The 14,821-nt window shown below is 45.5% G+C and overlaps 1 protein-coding gene across 2 annotated transcripts in view; it reads left to right on the top strand.

Moving 5' to 3' along the window:
- MAP3K3 (mitogen-activated protein kinase kinase kinase 3) overlaps nt 1–14,821 on the top strand; it is a 1,347,292-nt gene that overhangs the window by 851,751 nt on the left and 480,720 nt on the right. For both annotated transcript variants that reach the window (XM_086923814.1, XM_086923815.1), the window contains exon 9: nt 2,299–2,366. In XM_086923814.1, coding sequence (XP_086779940.1) covers nt 2,299–2,366 — 68 coding nt within the window. The remainder of the gene's footprint in view (nt 1–2,298; nt 2,367–14,821) is intronic.

Raw genomic sequence — 14,821 nt, 5'->3', positions numbered from 1 at the left:
ACGCCAGCCTGATAGATCTTTTCAAAATTGCCAGTCACCAAGTCTGATGGCCATAAAACTAAGTTTTAGGCACGAGGAGTAGGTGCAGGACAAATAGGTTGCGGGAGCTAATCGCCCGTACGAATTCATAATGGCCCATGCGTGTCTACGTTTGGCAAGATGGTTTTTATCCATAATAAGGGAATTTATTCGGACACTTTTCTTAATGAGGGATTTAAATACTGTCATACTGGGGTTGAGATCCCATAGGTCGCCTGCGGAGAGTTCTTGAATGGACTCCTTGAAAAGGCGCCCATACGTGCCCTCTGGGTTTTTCTCGAAGATGTCTTGCCAGACTAGTGACTCCAGTGAGCCTATGTCTGCCTTTCTGAGTTTATGGCAGAGATTTAGGAATGTGCCGATGCTGGAGACTTCATAGTTTAATAGGCCAAGTTCTAGCCTAATCTGTGCAGCAGAGGCATTTTTGGGCAAATGAAGGACTTTTTTAATAAATTTTAGTCACGTGTTGGTTTAAATTCGTGTTTAGTTTACCCCTGAAGATCTCATTACCATATTACAGTGTCGGACCAATATTTGCTCTCATGACCTCTAGTAGAGGGATTAGACTTGGGCCAGACAGTTTTTTTGAGAGCTTGGTGAAGGTCACCTGTAAGGTCACAGCTTTAGCAGGTATCTCCTTACGTTGTTTCGCAAAGTTGCCCCTTGAGTCGAGATTGACCCCTAGGTATTTGTATACACTACCTACTGCAATGGTCATGTTGTTGTACGACCATCCTCCCCCTACTTTTCTTTTTTTTCCAAAGGTAACCACTTGGGTTTTCTTTAGGTTAACCTCTAACTTGTTTGCAGCGGTGTAATTGTGTAGTTTTACCAGGTGCCTTTGTAAGCCGACGCTTGTTAGACTGAAAAGCACTAAGTCATCCGCGTAAAGCAGGTTACTTATGGGAAAACCACCCATCTTTGGAGGGTGACTATTAGTTTCATCTAAAGTTGTCGTCAGGTCAGCAATAAACAAATTAAAAAGAAGTGGGGCCAGCACACAGCCCTGTTTGACACCCCTAGATGAGGTAAACCGAGGCCCTTCCAACTTGGGCATCTCTTGAAGTAGTTGACTGTTGTAATTTTTGGATTGCAGCTATCCCAGATAATTAGCCCTTTGTATGTTTTTTAATGTAATTAGGTTATTGGGAGACCAAGGATATAGTATAAACGAATTATTGTCCAAGTCAAAAGGCACTTTCAGGTAGAAATTGACTGGTAGACCTACATTCCTTTCCAACATTTTAAGTTTGCCGCTGGGAGAACTGAAGCTTTCCAGCCTTGGAGAGCATTGCAAGTTATTCTGTCTGGCGGCAGATAATTGAAATTTGATTTGATGACAGTTGTACTTTTTGTACACAAGAAACTGTAAACGTATGTGCATGGAAAGCTCACTTAAGTCCCACTTAATAAAAAAATCTACAGCAGCGAGAAAGTGCAACATGCCTGCTAAGTACACGTGTAACTTTAAATTGCTGCTGTGAATTGAAATATTCTTGTTCCATAAAAGTAAAATAAGACAAACAACATTAGCTACCATTAAAGAAACATAAAAAATACCTCACTGTTGAAATAAGACCAGAATAGCCAACTGAAACAGTGTACCATCTTTTTTACATTTTAAAGAGGAATGTTCAGATCTTTTATATCTAAACTTGTCGGTATTCTGGTGCATTTTCTCTTACTTTGTACTTTACGTCCACCACCATAATATGGGGAGGCACTGAGATTTGTCGTCCATGGTTGTCTCCTACTGAAATAAATGGTCAGATACCATCCTGATTTCCATTTTCTGTCTTATGCTTCGTCAAGATACCTGACCACTTCCTTTATAGTCCTTAATTTAGTGTCTGCCTCTAGCATTTCTTTTATCTTGAATTTCGCGCTGTCAATAAATACTTAATTTGTCTTCTTTTCTGGATGTTTTTGTGAGCTTGAAGAGCAGCAAATAAAAGTTCTAGCCTTTCACATCGAGTCTGTGTCCAGAATAATAAAGTGCAGCATATTTTGTTCACCTGCAGAAAATATTGGGAGTTTTTCTGAGCTGCAGTCAAGTATGACGTACATTGAGTAATACATGGTCTTGAACAATTAGGAAATTAATCAGAAAGGTACCTGTTACATTGATCGGTTCAGGGATTACATTGTGTATTTTTGTAGCTCTTGGGTTCATCAAAAGATGCTTTCTTTCAATGTTCACAAGTATAGGGATATAGAGGGATCTGTCATGGTTCTAATTATGTACACTTTCTGTTCCAGACCATCTCTCAGGAAGTCCAGGATGTCTAGAGCGCAAAGTTTCCCTGACAACAGACAAGAATTCTCAGGTACATTATTTTAAAAGTCCGTCATTTCATGTATCGCCATAACTCTAGTGATGAGAGAAGAAGACTACTCTACCATGTAGCTGGAAGCAAATGTATGCTAAGTAACTACTGTCATATTTGCAGCCTTAAGGCACAAGATACCACAATCCAGTAACTTCAAGAGAGCAAATTAAATCAAATGCAATTTAAATGTGCGAAAACATGTGAAATAATCAAAACATAGATAGTAAAAGATGGTTAGTACAACATTTTAAAAAATATTTCAAAATATGGAGCTGAGGTTAGTATTGGGGTGCTATTGAGTAGAATAGGTGGTACGTGTTGCCTTTTTTGGTACCTATCATGCTTGTTTAAGTGGTAATAACATATGTTCCAGGAATAGTAGAAAAACTAACCTGAAAATATTATTTGCTGAAAGAAAATGTTGATCTACTGGTAGTGTACTTAAAAAAATTTCAAGTTGAATTAATGATTAATTCTGTCTTTTGTGATGTGGAAAAACTACTATTACATTTTGATATAGTAATGCTGATGAAGTAAAAGCTGCTCACTAATGCAGCTCTTGTTGGCTTAGTCCTGCAAAATTTTCTGTCCTTTGTTAGGGACATCTTGTAAAATTAGCTCAAAGGAAGTAGGTGCTTTTGCACTTTAAGCAAGCTTAAAAGATGTACCTGGTCGCCTGAGATCCAATAGCTCCTCCTAATCCCTATTCCTCTCACCCTCCTGTGGCTCCTACCACCTCTGTCCTCTTTTTCTGGCCCTGAAAGTGCAAAGTGGAAACTATTTTATGGGGAGGGTGTGAGAAGTTGGCCTGGTATATGATGTTCACTATTCTAGTGAACACCTTGCACCAGTCCAAACAACCCTTATGGTGATGGTTGTAAAGTCAACCTTATAGACCAGCTATCCTAGAGGTAGCGTGGACAGAACAGTCTTAGGCTAAAAGACTCTTGAGGGCGTGTAAAGCCAGCTGTTTTACCATATGTACCCCCTTGATTATCAAATGAAAGGACACCACACAGGATATATATAAAATATATATGTATTTATTTACTAACACACTCCTCTGAACTCTTTATGAGATCAGAGGCCAAAGCACATAACAAGTTACACTTAGAAATACTTTAAATAGCACAATTTACAGTTAGGCCCTAGGGGCGCGTAAAACCATATACTAAGTAAGTGGTATAAAAAACCACGACTTGGGAAAGGAAGAGGCCTAGGGAATCGCTGGGGCTACATTATCTGACCCTTAGGTGAGGAGAAGGAGGCCCACAGGCGGCCCCGCCCGTGCAGTGTCAGTACACTCACGCGAGAGTCAATAGAAAGTCAATGGGAACTTGGATGGTAAGTAATTGAAGATTTAGGACACTTCCGGTCTAGCTAGAAGGGAACAACTAAAAACCTAGACACTTGGATAGTCAATACCCTTGAGAGCACCGAAGTACTCGCGTTACCTCACCCACAGGAAGCGGGTGCATAGGTGTGAAGATGTCGGGTTTCGCCGTTGAAATCTATGGAGCCTGTGAAGAAAGATGCTGCTGGCGATCAGGAGGAAGATGTCCGGGTGGATCCAAGGGTGGAGCGGAGTGGAAGAAGACCTGAAAGCAGAGGGGACAGAGTCTAGGTCACTAGCCAGTGACCGGGTGGAACCAGGAAGGAACCAGACGTCGTCGAGGAGCAATCAGGTGCTGGGGTGAAGCTTGTCGTTGCAGCCACGCGGACCAGGAGGTGTCGAGGACGACCAGGTGCTGGAGAGGAGCTGTCCCACGAAGGTTCTCGCAGATGGAGGGGTCGGCTTCAAGATCGGAGGCAACAAGCCTAAGCAAAGGCAACCCATGCAGGATACACAAAGGGCTTCTGTTGCAGACCAGTAGGGTCTGAGGTACTTCACCTTTTCAAGGAAGCAAGCGCCAGTCTGGAGCAACCAGACCAGCGGTGGATTCTCAAAAGGATCGTCGTCAGAGAGCTACTAGCCAACGGGCCAGCAACCGGACAACGTGTCGAGCAGAACACAAGCAGAAGGGCCCCACGCAGATCTCGTGGAGTGTGGAGGGCTGGTATTCGGTGAAGGTGGAGCTCGGTGTCGGGGTGTCTCAGTCCCCAGTGCACAGCTTCGAGGACGCCTCAGGAGCTGCGCTGTTAGTAAGTTGAATACTTTCCAAGTTACCTGCTTCCACGGGTCCCGACGCCTTCCACGGGGATCAGCTGTGCTGGAGTCGTGCAGTGGGGTCAGAGGGATCCGGGAGTTGAGGTCTTGTCAGGCTCTGTGCTCGGGTTCCGGCGGGAACAGGGACAAAGCAAGCCGTCGAGTTGCTGGATGGTGCCTGGTTGCCCATGGTGGTCACTCCTTGGCCACAAGGGAGATTTCTTCAGTCTTCAGTTCAGGTGAATGTCGAAGGGTCCAGAGTTTCGTCTTCAATCAATTCCAGGATTAATCTAAGATCTCCTGGGTCAGCTCCTACTTTTATACATTTGAAGGGGGCTGGAGTGCCCCAGCAACCGGTATGAACTGGGGTAATCAGGGAGCACCTAGAGTGCTCCAGGCAGTGTCTGATTCTATTCAGCCCTCCCTGTCCCAATACACATCCTCCTGTCTGGGGTGGTGCTCGCACCTCCCCAAGCCGGAAACCTATTGTCCAAACCTCCGTGACTGGAAGGACTCCCAGCAGCAGGAGGTCAGACTTGGGTCTGTGGCAGCAGCATCCATTTTGTGATGCTGGGGCTCTGGCTAACTTAAACCGGGATAGTCAGAACTAACATGTCCTCTCCCTCTAGACGGGTGGAATGCTACCACCGTCACTAGAATTGGCGAGGGGGTAGTATTCCAAAGTGTATGACACCTTACACGACATGTTTTGATAAAGCCAAACCAAAGTTAGCATTAACCGCGAAGATTATAATGCACTTAAGAGTATATGGTATGGCAATATCATAGAACAGCTATAAGGACATGGTTCCGAAAGCTGCAGACAATCTCAGCTCATGCTAGAGCACCATCTCACACATAACCAAGCACTCTGCCTTCAGGATTGGTAGGGCCTGCCATAGGAGTGACTCATAGGTTACTATGCGTCTATATGTAAGTAGGTATAGGAATACTACACCTAAGCAAGGGGTGATTACACAACCTTGCCCCAGCTGAGTGATCCGCCAGTTGTGTCTATTTGAGTGGCCAGCCAGCGGTGGCACAATACATGCTGCAGCCCCTGGTACGCCTTGGTTACACCTATGCCCTAAGTACCTGGGATACACTTTTACAGGGGCTGACAAGGTGACCCAATTCCCAATTGTGTATGTACCTAGAGTACATGGCTTGAATTTAGAGAGAGTGCATCTGGGCTGTGGGTCTGATTAGCAGGCCCACAGCCACATCTAAGTCAAAAACCAGTAAAGCAAAAGCAAAAAGTAGGGGTGACCATAGGAAGCAGACCCTACTCTCCTACACAACCCCCCCCCCCCAACTTAGGGACATTAAACTAACCTTGACCAGTTGAGTCTTCATGTTCTAAGTGTAAATATCGGGAGAGTCCATCTGCATTGGCATGGTCAGTCCCAGGTTTATGTTCCACTGTAAAGTCCATCCCCTGTAGGGAAGTGGACCACCTAAGAAGTTTGGGATTTTCACCCTTCATCTGATTTAACCATAGGAGTGGCTTGTGGTCGGTCTGAATCTTGAAGTGAGTGCCAAATAAGTATGGCCTCAGCGTCTTCAGGGCCCAAACCACAGCAAAGGCCTCCCTCTCCATAGCTGACCAACGTTTCTCTCTAGGGGTCAGCTTTCTGCTTATGAACGCAATGGGCTGGTCTTGACCATCTATATTCAGTTGTGAAAGTACAGCTCCCACACCCAACTCAGAAGCGTCTGTTTGGACTATGAACTCTTTGGAGTAATCTGGACTTTTCAGAATAGGGGCAGTACACATGGCCTGCTTCAGGTCATCAAATGCCTTTTGACAGCTAACTGTCCACTGAACTTTCTTTGGCATCTTTTTGGAAGTCAGGTCATTCAATGGTGTCACAATGGACCCATAGTTTTTCACAAACTTCCTGTAGTACCCAGACAGGCCCAAGAAAGCTCTGACCTGTGTCTGGGTGGTTGGAGGAGTCCAGTCTCTGATGGTCTGGATCTTACTCTCCAGTGGTTGAACCTGACCCCCACCTACCACGTGGCCCAGGTACACAACCTTGCTCTGCCGTATCTGGCACTTTTTAGCCTTGATAGTGAGGCCTGCCTTTTGCAGAGCCTCTAAAACATTCCTCAGGTGGACCAGGTGATCCTCCCAGGAGGAGCTAAAGACAGCAATATCATCTAGATAAGCTGCACAATAGTCTTCCAATCCTGTGAGAACTTGATTCACCAACCTTTGGGAAGTGGCAGGTGCATTCCTCAAACCAAAGGGTATTACCACAAATTGATAATGTCCTCCTGGGGCCGAAAATGCTGTCTTGGCTTTTGCATCCTCAACTAATCTAATTTACCCGTAGCCTGCTGTCAGGTCAAATGTGCTCAAGAACTTGGCAGACGCCAATCTATCAATGAGCTCATCTGCCCTGGGGATGGGGTGGGCATCTGTCCTAGTGACAGCATTGAGACCTCTGTAGTCCACACAAAACCTCATCTCTCTCTTACCATCTTGGGTGTGAGGTTTTAGCACCAGGGCTACTGGACTGGACCAAGGGCTCTCTGAGGACTCAATAACTCCCAGCTCCAACATCTTTTGGACCTCTGTCCTAATGCAGTCCCTGGCATGGTCAGGTTGCCTGTACATCTTACTCTTGACAGGCAGACTGTCACCAGTGTCCACCTCATGGGTGCACCAGTTTGTCTAACTTGGGGTCAGAGAAAACAAATGTCTGAAGGACTGCAGAACTTGTCTACAATCCTGTTGCTGATGGTCAGAGAGGCTGTCTGAAAAGACCACACCATCCACTGAGCCATCATCAGGGTTTTGAGTAAGCAGGTCTTGGAGAGGGTCACTCGCTTCCTCCTGCCCCTCATCTGTAGCCATGAGCAAGCCCATGTCTGCCCTGTCGACAAATGCTTTAAGTCTGTTGACATGAAGCACCCTGTGGGGGCTTCTGGGAGTCCCAAGGTCCACCAAGTAGGTGACTTCTCCCTTCTGTTCAACTATTGTATGGGGTACAGACCATTTGTCCTGGAGTGCTGCTTTGGCCATTGGCTCCAACACCCATACCTTCTGTCCTGGCTGGTAAACAGCTTTCTGTAATTCTTGGCTGGCCTCAAGGTTTTTGGAAGCCTTCTCCATGTATTCAGCCATCCTGGAGCGGAGACCAAGTACATAGTCCACAATGTCCTGCTTAGGCTTTTTGAGAGGTAACTCCCATCCTTCCTTCACAAGACATAGGGGTCCTCTTACAGGATGTCCAAACAAAAGCTCAAAAGGGTTGTAGCCAACCCCCCTTTGTGGGACCTCTCTGTAAGCAAACAGAAGGCAGGGTAAAAGGATGTCCCATCTTTGCCTCAGCTTTTCAGGTAACCCTTTTATCATCCCTTTGAGGCTCTTGTTGAATCTCTCCACAAGCCCATTACACTGTGGGTGATAGGGGGTGGTGAACTTATAGTTGACACCACACTCCTTCCACATTGCAGTTAAATATCCTGACATGGTGTTTGCACCTCTGTCAGAGACAACCTCCTTTGGAAACCCCACTCTGGAGAAAACTCCAAGTAGGGCCCTAGCCACAACAGGGGCTGTTGTGGTCCCAATAGCTTCTAGATACCTGGTGGCATGATCCACTACCACCAGTATAAATCTGTGCCCAGATGCTGTTTGGGGGTCCATTGGTCCTACATGTCTATCCCCACTCTTTCAAAGGGTACCCCCACCACAGTTAGTGGTCTGAGGGGGGCCTTAGTTGTGCCACCTGATTTGCCACTGGCTTGGCAGGTAACACAGGAGCGACAAAACTCCTTTGGATCTTCTGACATGGGGCCAGTAAAAGTGAGGGACAAGCCTGTCCCAAGTCTTGTTCTGGCCCAGGTCCTGCTAGGGGAATGTCATGAGCCAAGGTAAGAAGGAAGCCCCTAAATTGCAGAGGTATGACCAACCTCCTGGAAGCATCAGGCTTGGGGTCTCTAGCCTCTGAATAAAGGAGCCCATCATCCCAATACACTTTATGGGTACCTTGAGCATTCCCAGCAGCCTGAGCAGCAGCCTGCTGTCTGAGGGGTTCAAGAGAGGAACAATCTAATTGTGCCTGCCTCAGATCTGCCCTTAAGGGTCCCCCTGTCCCAAGAAACTCAACCTGATCAGGCTCAAGTTCTTCTAGGACAGTTCCCTCTTGGATCTCAGAATCATCCTCCTGGGAGGGCTGATCCTCAACCTGAGGCAGGGGGGGGAGGCACAGCCTTAACCCTCTTGCTCTTTCTCTTGGGTAGTGTCTGGTCTATTGTTCCAAGATCCAGCACTTGTTCAGGTAAGCACTTTTTGGCCTGTGACCTGGTCACAGCAAGGACATGTGCTGAAATCCGCAGCATTTCTGCATGGGTCCTATACCCCACCTCAGACCAAACTGAGGTTTCAAGATCATTTCCCAACAGACACTCTACTGGAAGGTCTGAACTCACAACACTTTCTTGAGGCCAGTTACCCCTCCCCAGGAGAAGTTAACAACTGCCACACTATGGGAAGTAGTGGCATTGCTAGCATTGGTCACTAGGTACTTCTCACCTAGTATGATCTGTTCAGGGTCCACAAAGTTAGGTGTCACCATGGTGACACTGGCACATGTGTCCCTGTAGGCCCGAGCCAACTTCTCATTAATAATAGGTGTCTGCCTGTACTTGCTCAGATTACTGGGACTTACAGTTGAGGACATTGCTATGTCCCCATCACAGACAATAACAGCCTGAGTTGGTACTCTGACTAGGCCAGAGTCCATCTCAGTTCCCAGGGTCACCCTACTACACCCTTTTGCTGGGAACCATCACTAACAGCTGGACAAGGGGGAACAGTTGCCTTAGGGGCAATGGTGGTTGGTGATGTGCCCTTTTTGGTGCACTCACTAAACCAGTGAGAGACTGACTTACAGTATCCACACCAGGGCTTCTTTTGGTCTTCTTGTTTCTGTTTGTTCTTTTTGGAGCCACCATCCCCCTGTGCCTTTTGGGGGCCTGGTGAAGACTTCTGGTCTTTTTGTTTCTGCTCATTAACCTTCTGGTCTGCCTTTTTCTGTCCACCCCCCTGGTTCTAGTTTTTCTGCTTAATCCTGGTTCTGACCCATTTGTCTGCCTTCTTTCCCAATTCTTGGGGAGAGGTCAGATCAGAGTCAATCAGTTATTGATGAAATAACTGGTTATGACAATTGTTAAGTATTTGCTCTCTCATGATCAAATTATACAATCCTGTATAGTCCTTAACTTCCCTTCCCAATAACCAGCCTTCCAGAGCCTTAGTGGCACAATCAACAAAATCAGTCCAGTCCTGAGTCTGGGTCTTCTGGGTATCCCTGAACAACAACCTATATTGTTCAGTGGTTAGGCCAAACCCATCAATCAGAGTACTCTTCAGGACAAAGTAGTTTTTAGCATCCCCATCACTAACTGTGAGGAGCTTATCTCTACCTTTTTCTGAAAAGGAGAGCCATAAAATTGCTGCCCACTGAATTTGGGGTACGTGCTGCACTTTTGTCAAGGAGCTTACTTCGCCGGACCGCGTCACTGTCCAACCACAACCTACCCAAGCCCTCTGTGATTCCCTTAACTCATATTTTATTGATAACATTGTCACCATAAAGAACAACATTCCTCTTCCTTCTTCCCCTAATCCTCCATCTTTACCTCCTCCGAATCCCTGTTGTTTTGATGTTTTTCCCCCTATCTCTCCGAATGAGTTTATTTCTTTGCTCCACACCGTGAGCTCGGGCTCTCCTAATGATTGTTGCCCCCCTCAAATCCTCAAAGATACTTTTTTGGCCTGTCCAGATCCCCCGTTGGCACTGCTTAACAACTCTCTCGCTACCGGCATGGTACCGGATTCTTTCAAACAGGTGATTGTAGTTCCCATATTAAAGAAGCCTGGTGCTGATCCTCCGGTTCTGAGTAATTTCCGGCCGATCTCCCTTCTTCCCTATCTTGGGAAAATTTTGGAGACCTATGTTACTCGTTGTCTCAGTGCATTCATCGAGGGCTCTTCCTTCTTGGATAACCAGCAAGCTGGCTTTAGGCCAGCCCATTCCACCGAAGCTGTTATTGTGGCCGTGATGGATGTGCTTAGGAAATGCGCCGCCAAGAATATCGCCCAGGCACTTGTATTGCTGGACTTGTCGGCTGCCTTTGACACGGTCGATCATGCCATCTTGATCGACAGGGTCAACAACGCGGGTATTCAGGCATGGCTCTAACTTGGATTAGACCTTTCCTGCATCAGCGGTCTCAGGCAGTTCATCTGTTCACTTACTCTGCCCCTTACTCCCCCCTTTCCTGCGGAGTACCGCAGGGCTCTGCTCTGTCGCCACTTTTAATTTAATTTAATCTTTACATGCAACCCCTCAAAGCTTCCCTTCGTCACACCCCGGTTACCATTTTTAATTATGCTGATGATTTACAGTTGATTTTCCCTGTTGATTCCACCCCCTCTTCCTGTACTAACTTTCAATCCACCATGCTTGCCATCTCTGAGTGGATGCATTACAGCCAGCTGAAGCTCAATCCCAACAAGACGGAGTTGGTGTTGACGGGTGGGGTAACTAACCCTTGGAACTCCAGCTTTTGGCCCTCTTCCCTCGGACCCCCGCCCAGCCCCGTCAATTCAGTGAAGAGCCTTGGCGTAATCATATGTAGTGACCTCTCTATGAGGCCTCAAATTAATGCAGTTACATCATCCTGCTTTTTCCATCTGCGTAGGATTCGCAAAATTTGTAGGTTTCTTACCACCGAGGCACTCATTCTCGTCATTATGGCTCTCGTCACCTCCCGTATTGACTACGCCAACTCCCTCTATGTTGGGATCCCTGCTTACCATCTCCGCCGGCTTCAGCTGGTGCAAAACCAGGCAGCTAGAATTGTCTTTTATCAGCCTAAGCATCAACATGTCTCGCCCCTGTTAAGGAGATTGCATTGGCTCCCAGTGGCTTATCGTTGCATGTTTAAACTTGGCTGTACTGTCTTCAAGGCTCTCACCGATCAAGCCCCTGCTTTCATTACGTCCAGTCTCCAGCATTATGCCCCTTTGAGAGATCTCCGGTCCACTTCACACAACTTGCTGATGGTTCCTAGGTATAAACGTAAAAAACATGGTGGTTTGAGATTTTCTCTCTTGGCCCCCACTTTGTGGAATTCCCTCCCGATTTCCCTCAGACTCTGCCCCAGTTATGTTTGTTTTCGTAAACTGCTCAAATCCCACTTCTTCCATTTAGCCTATGAGTAACTCCGGTGCACTGTTCTCCCGTAATTGTTTTGAGCGCCATGAAACCGTCTGGTGACCGAGCGCGGTATAAATGTTTTTAACATAACATAACATAATCGCTTTCCACGCGTTGCCCAACCCAAAACGTGCTCACCATCGGTTTCAAGTTGTTGCTCATTATTGTGAAGTCTATCGATGACTTTCTATTGCTGCTTACAAAGGTTATAGGTATGCCTCTGTCCCCATTTTCTTTCTTGTTCAAGATTGAAAGGCCCAAGTCTCCGAGAACTTGAGTTATTTTGTCATCTTTTGTTAGGTTGCTATTAAAATCCGCTGAGATGATCATGGAATGTGATTCATGAGTGCTTTGCAATGTCCTGATCAAGGTTAGTAGTGTTATCAACTTTTCATTTTTCTGTTTCTTTTCCGGGTGTATGTAAACATTAAGTACTAATAGGTTGTGAGTGCGTGAACTTGAGTCCAGCTTCTCCGTAAGTTTTATTGCCTGTGTCCAGTTTACCCCAGTGTCTACTTCTTCCGCTTGCCATCTGTATTGTTGGGCGATGTACGTCGAGAAGCCTCCTCTCGGGTGTCCAAATTTTGAGAGTTTTTCAGCAAGGACGTGAAACTCGATGTAACCAGGGATGGAAACTTGGCGCAGGTTCCAGGTTTCTTGTAGCAATATTAAGTCATGTTGTTCCAAGAAGTTTGCGGTTTCATGGTTGTGCCCCATACTATTAAAGCCATGGACATTCCAGGAACAGAGGCTGATCATGTGTGTGTTTGCAGCAATGGGTTCCTTTTGGTTACCAACTGTCATCTGTAGATGTAGTTTACTATCTTCTTTCAGATATCCGGACTTGCTAGGAACACTTATTGCTCAAAGCCGTTGCCACCCAGGACCAGTCGGTGATCTTTTCCTGAGCGCCTCCTTGCTCCACTGCCTTTTCCTGTCTCCTTATGTTTTGTGATATTTTTTGCGGAGTTACTGAACATGCTCCCTTTAGGCATGATTTTTGGGTTTTCCCCTTTTCCAATTTTGTTTTTCCTATGGTTATGCTTTTTAAAAGGGGAAATGGATATTTTTTCCGTTGTTGCCCCAAGCTTCAAAGGACTTGCTCATAGCAAATATTCTATCTACTATGTTCTTAGACGACCAGGTAGTTAAGGACTCTTCTACCTCTGGATTGTTTTTCGTGCGTTTAAATTCTACAGACAGGAGATCTTGGGATGATATGTCATCCAGTTCTGGGATTTCTCTCAGCAGCTGCATTATATTACCTCTGTTCAAAAAGTCTTGACCCCCTGTTGTCTGGTATTCGGGTATGAATGACAATTTTACGTTTGTTTCTGCTTGTATTTGAGGGCTCAATTTTGCTTTTTTATCTTCTTCCGATATTGTATTTTGTGTTGTTTCACCCTTTACGGTTATTCTTCTCCCTTGGCTCTGAGTATTTATTGTTATTTCTTCAATTGAATCGTCTGTTCTTTTAGGGTGGGGGATAGGTTCATTAGTCCTGTCCGTATTCAGCTTGTTATCCTTATTATTTATTTTATCCGTGATTTTGTCATTGTTTGTATGTTGGAATATCTGAGTGCACGCTGTATGTTTGTTTGCTTGATGAATGCTGCAAGTTCGTCCATGTTTGTTTGAATTAATTTTTATCGGTGTTCTTATGTTTTCCTTTTCGTCGATTATTTTTATGGATTGCCTTTGGTTAGCTTTGTCTCTTACATTTTGTTTTGTATCCGCGTTGGTTGGGGCATTTTGGGACCTCATATCTTGATTTGCTAGTTTATCCTCAGGTATTTGAGTTTCGTCTGTCTGGTGAATCATAACTATCCGATTTACACAGTCCTCTAGGACTAAAGCCCTTTCATCAACCTCGTCTTGAGTCTTGTCTTTGTCCTGGGAGCGTATGTGTTTTTTTTTTGACTATTCAAATATTTACTCCCTTGTGTGTGTTTTAGTTTTGCGGAGGTAGGGCAGGTTTATGAATCTGTGATCAGGCTATTTCCAATCACTGCACTTGACTGAGCTGATTGGTCTGGGGACTTGTCTGTATGCTTTGAAATGGTTACTTCGGAGACTAGTTTCTCTTTCTTTGAGGTGGTATGATGAAAGATGGAATACGTATGAATGTCTGTTGAAGGTTGGAATTTAAGTTGTGCCCTCCCTTTCCTAGCGTGCTTTCTTTGTCTTTTTGTTAACTTGGATTTTGTATAGGTTGTTGCGCCTTGTACCTCCTCTATGTGGCCTGCTCCATTGTCTGAATTTTCTTCACTTGTCTTACTTGTCTCTTCTTCTGCGTCGCTGTTTTGGGTAAGGTCTCTTACTATGTGCTGACTCCCAATTTCCATTTCGGACTTTATTACCCCAGTGTGGCTCGTGGTTTTGATATTTTGTTTTGTAACCACTGATGATTGAACCGCTCCTAGTATACCTTTTAGTATGACCGGTAAATTTGACATGTTGTCCACTAGCTTGCCACATACACAACTTGGCTGGATGATCTCTGTGTGGAGTCCCTTATCCACCCTCCCTAGAAGCAGGGTTGCCATGTGGTCCAGCCTGGTATTTATACCTGAAATGTGACCCGCAATAAGGTTTATTAGGTCGATTTGAACATCCATTTTGTCTGACTGGAAATTCAGGGCCTTAATTGCCTGGTCCAAGGTGTTTAATAGTGTTTTACTCCATGGGGCCTTGTGGTTTCTCTGGACGGTATTTCCAGGACATCTGACTCATCCTCTAACCTACTCATAGATGATATCGTAATTGGAGATTCTAGGTTTAGATTGTCTTTAGACCATCCTTTTGTTTTATTTTGCCCTTTGTCCCTTTCGTGGAGATTGTCATTAGGATGCAATGGTGTAGATTCCAGCCTTTCCTTACCACCTGGTCCGTTTTCCTGATCTTCTTCTAGTCTGTGTTTAGCTTGCGGACCTTGGCTGGTCTTTAGGTATACTTCTGACTGGGATTGGGTGTGTTTTTCTATTCCTGTTTGTGTGTCCAGACTTATGTCGTCAGGTAGGGAAAGGGAGGTTAGCCATGTGTCATCCTGTGAGGCACTGTGCACAGCC

The sequence above is a fragment of the Lissotriton vulgaris genome, chromosome 5 (assembly GCF_964263255.1).
Source record: "Lissotriton vulgaris chromosome 5, aLisVul1.2, whole genome shotgun sequence".
Taxonomy (NCBI): domain Eukaryota; kingdom Metazoa; phylum Chordata; class Amphibia; order Caudata; family Salamandridae; genus Lissotriton; species Lissotriton vulgaris.
The sequence above is the reverse complement of the archived record's forward strand: the minus strand, read 5'-3'. Positions and strand labels throughout refer to the sequence as shown.